The sequence below is a fragment of the Lepus europaeus genome, chromosome 12 (genome assembly GCF_033115175.1).
Source record: "Lepus europaeus isolate LE1 chromosome 12, mLepTim1.pri, whole genome shotgun sequence".
NCBI classification, from domain to species: Eukaryota; Metazoa; Chordata; class Mammalia; order Lagomorpha; family Leporidae; genus Lepus; species Lepus europaeus.
The window spans coordinates 32,193,255-32,208,585 of record NC_084838.1 but is presented as its reverse complement, the minus strand read 5'-3'; the positions used below and the strand labels follow the sequence as shown (position 1 = coordinate 32,208,585).

General features: G+C 42.0%; 2 protein-coding genes across 2 annotated transcripts in view; both read right to left on the bottom strand.

Moving 5' to 3' along the window:
• The window catches only part of ALDOB (aldolase, fructose-bisphosphate B), a 473,832-nt gene that overhangs the window by 154,334 nt on the left and 304,167 nt on the right, over positions 1–15,331 (bottom strand). The gene's annotated exons all lie outside the window — the stretch shown is intronic.
• The window catches only part of GRIN3A (glutamate ionotropic receptor NMDA type subunit 3A), a 211,821-nt gene continuing 197,715 nt past the window's right edge, over positions 1,226–15,331 (bottom strand). The window contains exons 7-9 of the mRNA XM_062207842.1: positions 13,446–13,610; positions 11,662–11,738; positions 1,226–6,804 (exon numbers count right to left, since the gene is read on the bottom strand). Of these exons, the coding sequence (XP_062063826.1) occupies positions 6,465–6,804; positions 11,662–11,738; positions 13,446–13,610 (582 nt within the window). The 3' untranslated portion in view covers positions 1,226–6,464. The remainder of the gene's footprint in view (positions 6,805–11,661; positions 11,739–13,445; positions 13,611–15,331) is intronic.

Sequence of the window (15,331 nt, the reverse complement as noted above, 5' to 3'; positions counted from 1 at the left end):
GTGAGATCTGAAAGGGATCTCAGACCATGTCCTTACTTTGGAGATAAGGAAATAGGTTCTAGGGTCACTTAATTGATCCACAGACTTGAAATGTGACTATCCTTAGAGGAAACCCATATCAAACTGTATCATCAGGGATAAATGAAGTAAAAATGGTTTCTGAGTTATTTTAAGTTTTCTGAAGATTATAAACCTAGTATATTTATCCTTGATAGTTCTAATCTAAGTAGGCTCTCTGCCAGAGCCTGGATTAGGACTGCATTTTGCTTCTGTATTTCTTGAGTTCTTGCAGTACCTTGTTTTAGAGTAGAATTGAGCCAAAAAAGCTTTCTCCCTGCTCTCCCAGGATCTGTTGAGTGCTTATTGTGATTCTAAGCACTATGTTAAGGTAGTTTCTTTGAAAGTCAGTCTTGCCTGGTATATGGCATTGCCACTTACTAGTATATTATTTTACCTCTCTGCATGAGTTTCTTCTATAAAGTAATAACTATGTCATAGGTTTAAATGAGGTTGAAATAAGTCAATATATAGGAGACTTTCAACATAGTGCCTGGCATCTTGTAAATGTTCAATAAATACTAATTGTTACAAATCAATAGGTCAATTTTTCTTTCCACCTATCTTTCCTTACTCTCTCTAGAAAAGAATAAGAAATCTAGGCCATCTGTATTTAATCTGTGTCTGTCTATCTTTAGTCTGCCTGTCCTGGTTAAGTGTCATCATCCAAGTTATTCCAGAACATCAAGTTAACTACAAGAGCCAACCCCACCTAGTGGTAAGAATCCTGATCTTTTCATACAGACCTCTTCAGCTTAAAATCCTTTTCTTTAATGGTTCTTGTAGTCTTCAGAGTACAAATCAGGCTTAGCACACTGATCTTGCCTGTATTTTGTCTTTCCAGTCCTTATGGCTTGTCAGCTACCTTGTGCCTTATAGTCATATTGACTGTCTGAAATGCCCAGTTCTTCATTTTCATGTTTTCCCAGCTCTGGAGCTCTGCACATGTATGTTTTATTTGAGATGCCGGTTTACCCTCAACCTAATCTCTCCACCCCACTTACAGACCAGTAGTCACACACACAAACACCTAGTGTCCTTTTTGCTTGTACAACACCCAGTGTGCATTTCTTTATCAGAGTACACACCACATTATGTTGCCAATTTATGTTCCCCCTCTAGACAGCTCCATGGGATCAGAATCTTTTCTTAAAAAATATTTATTTGAAATGCAGAGTTACACACACACACACACACACACCGCGCTCTTCTTCCGCTGGTTCACTCCCCAAATGGCCGCAAAGGCCGGAGCTGGACTGATTTGAAGCCAGGAGCCAGGGGCTTCTTCCGCATCTCCCATGTTGGTGGCAGGGGCTCAAGGACTTGGGCTATCTTCCACTGCTTTCTTAGGCCATAGCAGAGAGCTGGATTGGAAGGGGAGCAGCTGGGACTGGAACTGGTGCCCATATGGCCAGCACTACAGGTAGCAGCTTTTACCCACTATGCCACAGCGCTGGCCCTCAGGATCTTTACCTCCATAAACTAACTCAGTGCCTGGCTTACTATAAACATGCAAAAAGTGAGTGACTGAATGATGTCAAACATCCCTGGAAGTTGAATTTGGTTATAATAGGTTTATATTTTTATGAGATTTGACTTCAGTATATTCCAAAACAATATGCATCACAAGTGCATTGGGCTAGAGGATTCACAAATGCAAATTTGTGAACAGTTAAAACTGCCTGGATTGTTAGAAATTGTCAACATGTCTGATTCTGGTGGTCTGCCATGTGATTTACATCTATGCTTGTATCAGTTTTTGACTGGACAGCAAGAAATACTGTTGAAACGCTATTTTGGTAAGATTTAAGAGGCTATAGTTGTGACTTAAATGGACAAATGTAGGTGTGCTTGTATCAGTTTCTGTGTCTTCTGTGGAACTGGGGACCAGGCTGAGGGCATGAGCAGGAGGCAATAAGACAAGGGATTAGAGGAGGAAGAGAAAGGCAATGATCAGAATTCTGACAATATTAAGTCATTGCAATGTGCATTTACATCTCTGCTACAACTGTTACTGGCTGTGTGACCTGGGTAAAATTTCTCTGATCTTCAGTTTATCTATAAACTAGTAGGTCTTGTTTACCAACTCTGGAGTATATCTGAAGTATTAGTTTCCTGGGGTTAAGAAGATTGAATGAGGTCATGATTTATAGTAAGTGCCCAGTAAACATTAGCTCTTAGTGTACTGTCTTCAGGTTGTGAAGATACCAGATTGGGAAAAGGTCTCTGAGTTAGAGACCATACCCATCTTGTTCACTGTGTCTTTAGCGCTTGACACTTAAGTGAAAACTGTTTAGCAGATGTTTGTGGGACTGCTTAGTGAGGGCTATTAGGGCAAAGTTGTTAGAGATCTGTAAGTGCTGTGGTTTTTTTTCTGTAGTGCCTCTTCAGATAAAGCTGTTTCAAGTCTACTTCATGATGCCTGGGTCCGAGTTTTCTCAGCATAGCATGTGCTACTTCTTTGAACTATGTCAAGGAAACAAAGCATAAAGCATAGCAGTATTGGGTCTTCTATTAGAAGTGAGCTGTTACCATGACATCTGAGTCCCCAAAGACAATGCAGCAATACATCCGAAAGTGAAGTTTCTATCTGAACATTTATTCCACAGTCATAGAAACTGAATATGGAAAAGACCTGAGGACATCTAGTCCATCCACATGGTTGTACAAGAAAAGTGGCTGGAGCAAAACAGCCCATTCACTTCATGCTCACAAGACAGCATTTCAGTTCTTGGAGCGGAGCATTTGCAAACACATTAAAATGAAGACACAATGCAAATACTCTTCACAGACCTTAAGAAAATACTTAGAAGTACATTATTTTCATAAAATGATTAGTAACTAAAAATAAGGAGTGCGGGAATTCTGGATTAGATGTGTTGTTTAGGTGGGTAGAGAAAGGAATAATGGTGTGGGTTGAACAGTGGTTTTAATGACTAGAAAGTAATTTATTTGAGGACAGGTTGGATTTCCTGACTGACTCATCAAAATATGGTTTGGGAGAAAAAGAGGCTCTAGCATGGTTTCTTCCCCTTTGTTCTTTATTCACACCAAGGAAGTGCTTCTCTTGCTCCAAGGGTAGACACCCAGCACCAGCACTGAGAACTCTCATCAGTTAATAGAACTCCATTCTACTAGGCACATTACGACTTTGCTTACGACTTCTCTGGCTGGAAGGGAAGAAGCAACTCCTGTATAGGGTTTGTGCAACCGGAAGATTCATAAATAATGGAGCATCACCCTCGGCCCACTAAAAACCTCAGCTGATTAGGGCCCTGAGACTTCTTCATTTGGCTGTCCAGTAATTCTTCCAATTTGTTTTTAATTGTTGGAGGAAGATTCTTTCTCATCTATCTACATATACTCTGGGGCCCTTATTCTTATCGACACAAACCAAATAACCATATCTGTTCCATCTCATCCAGTCATGCTTTCCTGTGTGCCTCCCATTCCAGGAATTCTGCCTTGGAACATGGGACACTGTCCTCTTCTAGGTTTCCCAGCACCAGAGTTTGTTTACGAGGAGAGAGCACACAAAAGGAGGCAAGGTGGCATCCCTTAGCTCCAATTCACTAAAGTCTCACATTCCACCTGAAGGCTTCTGATTTTTCTTTCTTTCTTTTTTTTTTTTTTTTTAGCCTGAAGAGAGTTGAGAGAACAGAAGTGGAGAACAGAAAGAAGGTTTTCAAGGTCCCACCACTTCATGAAATCTTTTTACAAAGTACAACACTGTTTCACAAGTTGCAAAACACAGTTCAATTACTACCATAAAAATAATCATTGCTACTTAACATGAAGACTGCTTCATTTCACCACAAGCAATTACGGTTTTTCTTTACCCAGAACATTTAAGCGTTTCAAGCAGTATTGACAGCAGTAGGCCTAAACCCTGCTGCTTCTGGCTGCATCCTGGCCACAGTTTTGGCCAGGTAGTTCCTCAGAAGATGCTTGAGGAGCGTGCACTGTTCATCTGCTTTGTGGAAAGGTAGGGTGGTCTGGCATGTGATCACCACTGCCCAGAATGCCTCATAGAGAAGCGAAGGTAAACCTGATATACAAAAATCCAAACTTACAAAACAGATACATTAAGGGATAATTAATTGCATTACAAAAGGATTATTTACTTTACAAAAGAATTCACCTCTGGGTTCCCTTAAATAGCCAGCTTCTCAAGTACAGTCAGAATCAGTTGCATTATAAAAAAGTCCATGTACAACATTAGGAGCATGGCTGTTGTGTGAATTGAGGTACAGCTGAACATCAGCCTGTGGACTGCGCAGAGGTTCAGGGGTGTGCAGAGCATGACGGCAGAGTCTGTAGAGCATCTTTAGCTGTTGCACATGTGTAGGGAGGGCTCAGGGGCGCAACCTTCCAAAGGCAGCTGCAAACCTTCCTACAGGCCTGGGATGAGAATGTAGGCGTAAGGTGTTTCAAAACAAATTGTCCTTGTTCTGTTTTCAGGGCTCACTGTTTTCTCATTGTTGAGCTGTTTGATATGAGGTCAGTGAAGTCCTCCCACCTCCCTTGTTGGTATTTCTGACCCAACCTCCACTCCAGGGGTTTCTCAACTAATTGCTAAGGTGTTACCTATTTAGAACTTAGGGTGTTATCTTTCCCTGAGGGACTGGGTAGCTCTTGGTGGAAATGCAGACATGTACCCAAAAGTAGGGGGAAAAATTTTATGATTGAGACACCTTTCCAATTGTCTGCAGTTACTACAGAGCATAGTGCTCGACCCAGCACTGTGAACTCATTGTAGACATTCAACTTAATTGGTTAAGCAAAAAAGATATAGCAAAAATTGATAAACAGGGAGGTCTAGACCTAAATGACGCTCTGGAGTGGAGGTGGAGTATGGAAGGTGCATCAGATGTGTCCTGATGATAACCACCACCCCACCTTGCATCCCTCCCCCAATATTTTCACTTGCCCCCATTCCTGGGGGCAGCCAAACTTCCAGAACAGAGTAATTTTTTGACCACCTGTGTCAGCCACCTAAGGGTATTGGTTAAAGTAGGGTTTCTGAGCCTACCTCTGGACCCCCTCCCTTACCCTGTCTGGGGAAGGATCCTGGCAACTGGCATTCTGTGTACGACTCTTCACTACCACTTGGGAAATGTATTCTAAATTTCCCATGTTTCTTTCCCCCTCTGCATGCTAAAGCAGTTGTACAATGGAAAAGGGGTCTCCAGGCAGAGGGGGAAGCTGGACTACTCACATCTCTTTTTTGGGCATTAGATGCAGCCTGGAAGATGATCAGGATCCAAGATCTGTTCATGGCTCCTCAGAGATAAATGGGGATGAGGTTGGGAGGGCTGACTTGGTGATTATACCAGTCTACAAAGCATAGACAGGGCAGATTTCTGAATGTTGAAGTTTGCAATATTCATAGGCTCATGGTTCAATTTTGGGATTCCTGTGACTAAGGGATAGGTGGCTGCTTTTCTGACAATGGCCTAGTGTGTGGTGTGGAGAACATTTCCCTTAATCCACAGTGCCAGCTCCTATTCTCTGTTATAGGCAAAAAACAGAGATATTCCCAGGTTCATTCTAAGGCCACAACCTTGCTTCGCTTTTCTCTTTCTTTTCCCTTATAAAAGGCACACACTGTGATGGAGATACTTGGATTAGAATTCAAGTCCTATTCGTTTCTCAGCCAAATTGCCTGATGTCCCAGAGCTTTTGTCCTAAAAGAAGGATGTGCATTTTAATGCCTCTTCTGCCTGTCCTCTGCTCCCACTCATATCTCTGTCCCCTTTCATAGTGTTGTGCAAACATGTTCCTACTAAATGATAACCAGGATGGGATCAGAGATCTAGAACCTTCTCAATAAGTAGCTCTTGCCTGACCCCATCCATCCTTGCCAACTGTGATACTGAGCTCAGCTAATTTTTAAGTATGCCTCTCCCCCAAGTTTATTTCACTCTTAACTTTGCTCCTCATTCAGAATCTGGAAAAAAATTTAGTTTGGGGAGCTGGATCAAAAACTGCAACCCTGGATAATCCTGTGCTAGATTAAGATTAAAACCAACAACCCAATAAAACATAGGTATGTGTAACAATTTTATCTCTTGTGGAAAGTGCAGAGAGGGCTAAAAACCAGAAATTACTGTGGCACCTAGTGAAAAGCTGCTGGGGTTGTCTGGTTACTCACAGATCCCTTACATGGAGTTTCCTCCTGGTTTCCAACTCCTGCTATGAAAAAGGCTCTTACCCTGGAGACCTAGGGAGGGAGCGTGGGAAGAGATGCTGCCATACTGTAGGTGAGGGAGAGCAGACTTGACCTCTAAGAAGACCTCAACCTCAGCTTCCCCACACCTTCGTCAGTAGTTACAAAAGAGCATTACAAAGTGTCTCAAGGGCTCAGAGGAATGCCAGGAACTGAGAGAAGGGAACAGCATGGCCACCTAGGACTCACAAGTCCGATTTGTCCTTTGATACTCTTCCAGCTCCGTTTTCCTGCTCACAGCCAGCTGCAGCTCTTGGCGGATCACCTGAATCTGCTTCTCGAGCTCTGAGAGTTCCTGCATCACTGAGTTCCGGGCTACGTTTACGGAGTCTGCTTTCCCATTGGTGGTCAGAGAGGCAGGGAGCTCTCTTCTCCTTGGAGGGAGAGGGATGTCCTGGGGCGTCCGGATGCCCAGCTGATTTTGTCCTCCCTCATCACTAAAGATGTATTTTCGTTGGTTGTCGTGACTCAGACTGGAAGTATTCCACACCATGAGCTGCCTGGGTGCCACATTGGATCTAAGAAACAGAGACATTTTATTTTAGGTTTACCTCGCATTCTGCAGCACTCAAAGTGCTGTTCCCCATCTGGTAGCCATTTCCTGTGTGAATAATATGGAGCTGAGTATGCATTTAGCGATGAAGTCAGAAAGCCAGGGAAAAATTGCCTGCTGAATGTCATGGAGACAATAGGAACCATGAACTCCCAAACGACGTTCAGGCTCTTATGAGGTCTTTTGCTGCTCAGAAACTGGAATGAGGTATCATGTGCAGGGCTGATGGAACCAGGTCTGGCATGTCGTTTTGTGAAGAATCTTAGGTGTCTTTTTATTCCATTCCTGCAGGTGAAGCTCAGGAAACAGCATGGCCTTGAAACATTATGTGGCTATAAAGATGATGCTTTAAAAAGTGAAAATCTGTTTTTCTCAGGTGTTGAACTCTAAGCATCAGCCTGCTGAAAGATATGACAGCATGGCTTCGCCTTGGTCTCACAGGATCACCTGATGTTTACCACTTGATTTGGGGAAGAATCAAAGCATGCAAGCTATAGGTTTGAACAAAATATTTTCTACCATAGGAATGGCTTTATGTGGGTTGAGATTGACAGGTCAGTTTTGATGCTTTAAAAAAAAAATCCCAAGAAAGTACTCAGGTTCTCATTAGGATAATGAAAGCCAAATAGAAACCAATTTGCAATTGCCTTTCAAGCTTCCATTGTGCTACCTCCCACCAATCAAGAAAGTTATTTCTAGCTAGGCACAGGAGCAGAGGGATCTCATTTCTGAAACGCACTTGAACAGTTTAGGTGCAATGACAAGTTTTTCAGTACAACAACAGATTTGAGCCCTAAGCAGCATAGCTGCTGATTTCTTCTGGCCTAGGAGAAGAAGGAGAAAGAGGAGGGTTTTGACCAATTTTGCAGTCTATCACAGGGCAAAGCAAAACACCCCCCTCGGTTGTGTTTTTGTTCCCATCATCCATACAACTGAATCAACTTCATTCCTGGAGACTTGCCAGGAGAAGAGGAAGGACAGTGAAATGAAGTCATGCTGCAGATATACGGTTGAGAATAGAAACAGTGACTTGTTAGGATGGTTCTACATTGCTTTGTCCTGTGGCAGGTTGCAAATGTGGTCACATTCCTTGTTCCTCCTTTCATCTATGTCCCTCTAGAATGTGAGGTTGTAGCTCATTCTACCCAGGATGCTGAATATGCTTCTCGTGAATTAGGACTGGTCTACTAAATTGTTTTGACCAATCCAAATTAACAGATGGCAGTTCCAAGCCTAAGCTTTAGAGAAACCTTGCATGCTTCCACTCTCAGGACCCTGCAGCTGCAATGTGAACTATCCCTGACTAGCCAGCTGGGTGATGACAGGCCATGTGGAGAGAGTCCCCAGTATTTCCAGGTGCCCCAGCTGAGGCCATCATAAACCAGACAGCCCTCAGCTGCTTCCTCTGTTCTTCCCAGGTTGGCTGAAGACAAATGAGCAAACCCAGGTGAAATCAACAGATCTGGCTCAGATCAGCAAACTGTAGAGTTGACCCACAGATTAGTAAGCAACTCACTGTTTTTCAAAACATTAACTATTGGGATAATTTCTCACACAGCAAAACCCAACTAATACATGCCCCAAGCTATTAAAACACATAAACGGGCTATGGCTGTGGCTGTGGCTGTGGCTGTGGCATAGCAGGTTAAATCCACAGCCTGCAGCACTGACATCCCTATGGGCACCCATTTGAGTTCCGGCTGCTCCACTTCCAATCCAGCTCCCTGCTAAAGTGTCTGGGAAAGCAGTGGAAGATGACCCAAGTACGTGGTCTCTGCACCCATGTAGGAGACCCAGAAGAAGCTCCTGGTTCCTGGCTTCGGCCTGGCTCAGCCCCATGTATTGCATCTGTTTGGGGAGTAAACCAGCAGATGGAAGATCTCTATCTGTCTTCTCTCTAATTCTACCTTTCAAATAAATAAGTCTTTCAAAACAAAACACACAAACACTCCCCAAATCCTGTCCTCCCTCCCCCCCTTTTTTAGTCATTTGTCATAAGTGAAATCAGTTAGAAATGAGCAGAGGGCCCCAGAGCTCAGTTTTCTGGTGTCCTGGCTGGGACACATGAACTCAGACATAGCTCCACTGGCTTTAGACCATAACCAGAAGATACAGTTGTAATTTTCCTTCCAACAAAACAGTCCTTTTCCTTTTCTCCTCAAATTTTTCCATATTGATTTTGAATAATTTTGAGGTAATCTTGTTTGTGGTGCTGGCTATATTGTTTGCAATTTTTGTGTGTCTTAGAGTGAGAGGAAAGGGAAAAATTGGGGGTATATATCAGGAACCTACTGAGCTGTAGGATAGACCAAAACCTACATGAAATCATGTGCTGAATGATTCAAGGACAGTATATAGTCTCTTTCAATATCCACGGTTCCCCCTTCTACATTAAGTACAAAAGAAGCTACATCTGCTTCCATACCATGGCCCTAAATCTTTCTAAGCCCTTCTTCAAACTTGTGTGTTAGCAGTTTATTCATTCTTTTACTGTTTAAATAGATAGAGATCACAGAGACAGGGTGTCAAGTTATAGCGGTTATGAGCATTTGAGTAGATGGTTTTCCAAGGGAAGATGGAGAGAACTTTCCAAGTCAGCTGACCTAAGTCTAGCACAATAGACTGATTCGTTGCAGGGAAGACTTGGGAGTAGAGTGTCAACACATTTTCTTGGACTGACCAAGCACCCACAGTGATCAGGTAAGTTGAGATAGTTGAAAAGGCCCTGGAGGTTTGCATATCTATCTGGGAATATAATATGGAAAAAGAAGCAAAAACTGGATTCCTAAGCAAGCTCACATTGCTAGCATCATCAGTGCTCTGATAATTGGTGTAGCTCTGGAGTACCTACGAATGCTCGGTGACAGATGCTGAATGTACGATTTAGTGTATAGAAGGAATAAGTTTTATATTCTTGGCTTCAGTAATGTTTAGGTTGTGTTGGTATCAAGTATTAAAGTATAACATGAATAGTGAGAGAGCTTTGTTTAACATTAAACATGATCAAAATAGGCTTCCACAGATCATTCACATCATGTTGAGGCTCACTACTCTGTTGGACTATTCAAAAGAGACATGAGAGCTGTGAGACCCCAAACATTCATTGTGTTTTGAAGGTTGCAGGTGTTGGGTTGTAGGGATTTGGGACATAGGAAATATGGGCCCAAGACACTTACCCTCTTATCTATAACAAAAAAAAATGTGGAAAACATGATTCTTTTTTCATTGTTCATCTCTCTTCTGGGCATTCTCCCCAGTTTTTACTTAGTTTGTTAGAGTCACTTCCATAATCCCTGACAGTCTCTCTCTGCAGTCACTGTGAACTCCCTCATCCACCCACTCTCAAGCTGTTTGTGGTATCCTTGTATCATATTGCTGGTCCACTAGTGACAAGCTGTAGATAAATCAGGTCACATCCATGAAGGCATGTTCTGCTGTAGCTCCTCAAAATAAAGGGTTCAGGAAGGGAATCTATCCAGAAAAGTGTGTAAGTTGAGTGAAAGTCACATCTGATTCTCAGTTTAGGTGAGGAAGATGTGAATATGAATCAGATCACAATTGGAGATGGGATCACTAGGCTCCCTGTTTCTATCAGCATTGGAAAGGCAGTGTTTTGTTGTTGCAATATGGTATCTTTGCTGTTATGTCTTCTTGTGTTCCTCTGGTTAAAAATCTATGCTAAAAGTAATTATATAAAAATATGTGTAACATGACATGGTACAGCTGTAACCTGATTTAGTCTACAGCTTGGTTACTAGCCAAGTTGCAATATGATACAGGAATATCGCAGACTAGGGATAGTGCTCAGTGACTGGAAACAGAATCTTTAAGGGAAAATGGAAATGATTCTGACAAGCTAGATGAAAACTGGGGAGAAGGGGACGTCAGCAGTCCCAGAGGAGATACAAACAGTGAAAAAGAATCACGTTTTCCACCTCTTTCTTTTGCTATGAAGGGGAGTGGTGAATGTTAGATTTCAAAACTACCTAGAGAGCCAAGATTTGAGGTGAGGATATACCACAGATGGCAATTTTGCTTGGAGCTGATGCCCACATCTGAGGCCTTGGGGCATATGAAAGAACCACATGGACTACCTTGGGCAGCAGATGACAAAGGCCACCAGGAGCCAGACCCAAGTGCTTTTGACATTGTTAGTCACGGGTGTGGAGTTTCACTTTTCAAGTGCTTTTAATGCTTGCTGCTTCCTATTATTGAGGTGTTCTTTTATTTAGAGTGTGTAGAATAGAACCAGAACTAGGCAGAATATGTCTGCTGCATGGAGAAGGGTGGGGGAGTGGAGACATGGTGAAAAGTATTCCATGAAATTAACTGCCTGCAGTTCTCATGTTAAGCTTTACACGAATTTTGTACATAACCATAGCAAGTATTTATTAGACATTTACTTTGTTTTTAGGGCTTTACATGTATTATCTCATGTAGGTATTATTTTTGTCTCCCACTTCACAGATGAGGAACCTGAGGCACAGAGAGGTTGAGTAAGTGATTTGCTCAAGTTCATGCATATTTAAATGACGGAGACAGGATTTGGATGCAGAGGCTTGACTGTACATCTAACCATGGCAGTATATTGCCTGTACTGTATTTCACTGTCCATATAGGTATATATAAGTATTTATTTATATTTGCTTCTTTATTTGTATCTGAAACCACATGTATTTATATTGATTTTGTTTTTTAACAAATTGTCCTGATTTCACCTGAATAGATAGTTATAACTTCACTTTTGAGTATGGAGTCTCAGTTACATGTCCAAATATTTATTTTAGCAAAAGAAAGTTGGCTAGCTTTGGCCTTTTATTACCTCTTTTCCACACGTTTGGTCTTGAAACGCTGTTGCTTTTCCTCTCCAAATGATGTGTTTAATGCTCTATGCAATCTCTGGTGGAAAGAACAAATTCACAGGTAGACATCATTAGAAACATATGGGTCAAGGGACAAAGTACTGCTTGAAATTTAATGGTGTATCTATTCATTGCAAACCTTGGCCTCTTTAAATTTCCAGGAATGCCTGAAAATAGATCAATATTCAGACTCCAAGTCTCAAGAGGACAAGAAATCTAATTATAGGTCATTACTCTATCTGAAAAAAAAAAAAAAGATCTGCAAGCTTAGAAATAATCTGTATTGTAGAATGGTACGTGATATATAAGATACAATTATAGAATGTGTAGCAAAGGACCTTGTACAATTACTAAAGATGAGCCAAAAAAGTAAAGTCTGAATTTCTTGGAGGCCAAAACAAAGAGGGAGAGTACTTTTGAGATGAAACCAGTTGTATTCATTACAACAGAAATAAATTGTCTTAAAAGGAAGAAGAATTGTGTTCAACTGTAACCAAACCAATGATAATAACAACCTATAAATGGAAAAAAAAACCAGTCCTGTATTAACAACAACAAATGTGGAGTTAAGCATGAGAATAGATAAATGAGGCAAAAATGGCAGAACTGGAAGCCTCCCTGTTGAGAGCTGAGCCAAAGCCGTGGTGCAGTAGGAGGCAGGAGGGATCCCAGCACTGAGGAAGCCAGGACAGCTCATCCAGCCTCACGGGGGTCAGGTGAAACTGCTCCTTTTGCTAGAGCACCTCCATCATTATGAAGACTTCTGACTACATTTTACCTCTCCATGCCAATTTCCTTCAGGGAGAGATGTGCAAATGAGTGTGCTGAAATGGTTGGTCTGCTCAACAGTTCCACTTCTCCATGAAGATCAATTTGTTGGTGTCTGTATTACACTGAAAAGTACTGCAGTATTATGAGGCTTGGTATTGGCACCACGGGCCACAAACCTCTGGACTAGGGGAAAAGCAGAACAGGGAAAGTGGAGTGACATAAAAGGAGAACTAATAGGTTTCAATTTTGGTAAAAAAATAATCTGTAGGAAAAAAATCTTTCACATCATCTCATCATGTTGTCATTATTAAGTGAAATCTGGTTAAAGACGGTTCTATTGTGTTCATTTTTCTTATTTAATAAATGTGAATTTACGAAGTGCAACTTTTGCATTGTTGTGGCTTCCCTCCACAACCTCCCTCCCACCTGCAGCCATCCCATCTCCCACTCCCTCTCCCATCCCACTCTTCATCAAGATTCATTTTCAATTCTCTTTATATACAGAAGATCAATTTAGTATATACTAAGCAAAGGTTTCACCAGACTGCGCCCACACAACCGCACAAGATATAGAGTACTGTTCGACTAGTAGTGTTATCGTTAACTCTCATAGTAAAACACATTAAGGACAGAGATCCTACATGGGGAGCATGTGCACAATGACTCCCGTTGTTGATTTAACAATTGACACTCTTATTTATGATGTCAGTAATCACCCGATGCTCTTACCATGAACTGTTGAGGCCATGGTGGAGGTTATAAGAAAGGAAGGTGTACTGTGGGACACCTTAATATATGGGGAAAGTGAAATATGGGATAGAGGGAACTCCATCTTCTCCATTGAGAGCACTTACACCACCTTCATTCTCATGGTAACGTGTCATTTGTTAGTGTGGCACAGGCCTATGGATTCCCCCATCACTGGGAATTCTAAAGCCTAAGAATTTTAGAGCCAGGCACCTGCAGCACTCACCTGGCTGGTGTGGAGCCAGTATTGTAGCTTGGATTTGTTTTTGATTCGTGGTAGCAGCAGCCTGTATACTATGTGCTCACCAATGGTTGTCAAGATGGACAAACCAAATCCAATGCACAGCAGCACGAAGAGTCCTGAGAAGTGTTTGATGCCCATTTGCAAAGTCTGTGACGGAACAGGAAAGGAAAGGCCATGAATGTCATAATCTACCTGCCCCAATGCCTGTTCATCCTTTTCCTTTTTTAGTCTCAGATTTTTTTTTCTAGACATAAGAAAACCTGGAGACTATTCCTCCCTGCGTGCTGGGCAACTTTCACTGTGAAAAAATTTGGCCAGCAGTGGACTGAGAGCTGCCATGGAGCAATCATATGTTAAACCCATTGTTTGAAGGGTCCTGGAATTGCACCAAGGCCTTGGGTCTGGACCACCCACAGTCACTTAGGGAGAGATTGACAAAGAGACAGAACAGAAACAATTTAATATATCAAAACATCAAATAGTTGTCGGGGAGGAATGGAGGCTTACAGCATTTACCAGTGCTAGGAGACTGAGACCCAAGGCAGGAAAATTGGGCAGACTACCCTGGAATGCAGGCAGAAGCCCAGCTGCAGGAAACAAGGACTGCTGGTCCAGGAAGGGATTTGGTGGAGAGATGCAGTGGGCCTGCAGGCTACACAGGTACTTAGGCTATCTCTACAGTTGTATAACCTTGACCTCCAAAGCTACACAAAATGTTTGAAAGTTATCCTTGGATCCTTGGCCTGGGTCTACTAGAATGTGTACAGGATATGGATATTAGAAAGACTCAAGGAGTTATTGCTATGGATGAAGAAAAGACTGGAGAATTCACTTTGGACATTAACATGAACAGAAACATTCAGCAAAACTCTAAACATAAGGACACTGCTTTCTTTCCTTTTTAAAAATATTTATTTTGAAAGAGTGATACACACACACACACACACAGAAGGAGAGATGAGAAAGAGAGAGAGGGAGAGAGAGAAAGAGAGAGAGAGAGAGAGAGAGAGAGAGAATCTTCTTTCCTCTGGCTCATTCCCCAGAAGGCCATGATGGCCAAGGCTGGGCCAGGTTAGAACAAGGAGCTTCATCCAGGTCTCCCACATGGGTGGCAGGGCCCCAAATACCTGGACCATCTTCAACTGCTTTTCCCAGGCCATCAGCGGGGAGCTGGATCAGAAGTGGACAAGCCTGGACACAAACTGGTGCCCATATGGGATGCTGGCATTGCAGGCAGCAGCTTTACCTGCTATGCTACAACTCCAGCCCCTAGGGCACTGCTTTTTTATAAGACACTACCACAATGAGGAGGAAAAATGTAAATTACAGTGAGTCATCTTGCCTTGAAGCACATGGCTTCTCCCTCTGTTTTCTTGTTCAAAATAATAATTAGTTTCATTTTTCTCTGATTGCTTCACTAGCAAACAGTCTACATTCATACTATTTTCTATATTTTTCCTTAAGCTTCTGTGGCTTACATTTATATAACCAATAGTTATTCTTAAAAATTTAATATAGTTATTTAAAAAATTAAGCATTTAATGTTTCTGTCAGACACTAAATGTATACATGATGATCTTATAATAAACCCTTCAAGTTAAGTATTATTATCTCCATTTCATATTTGAGGGAATGGAGGCTAATAGAGATTAGTTATATCACCCTTGATTGGACAAGCAAACATGTCGGGGAGCCAGGCTCTGAGTCTAGGGTCATCTGATACCACAGGCTACACTACCTCCCAAACAAATGGCTTTTATAGGTATCCTATGCTGCCTGAATTCTGTCTATTCACTGTAACAACTTGGCAAAAAATTTTTACTCAAAACTCACCATCTGACTTGAAAACCCACCATAATCTGCCTATG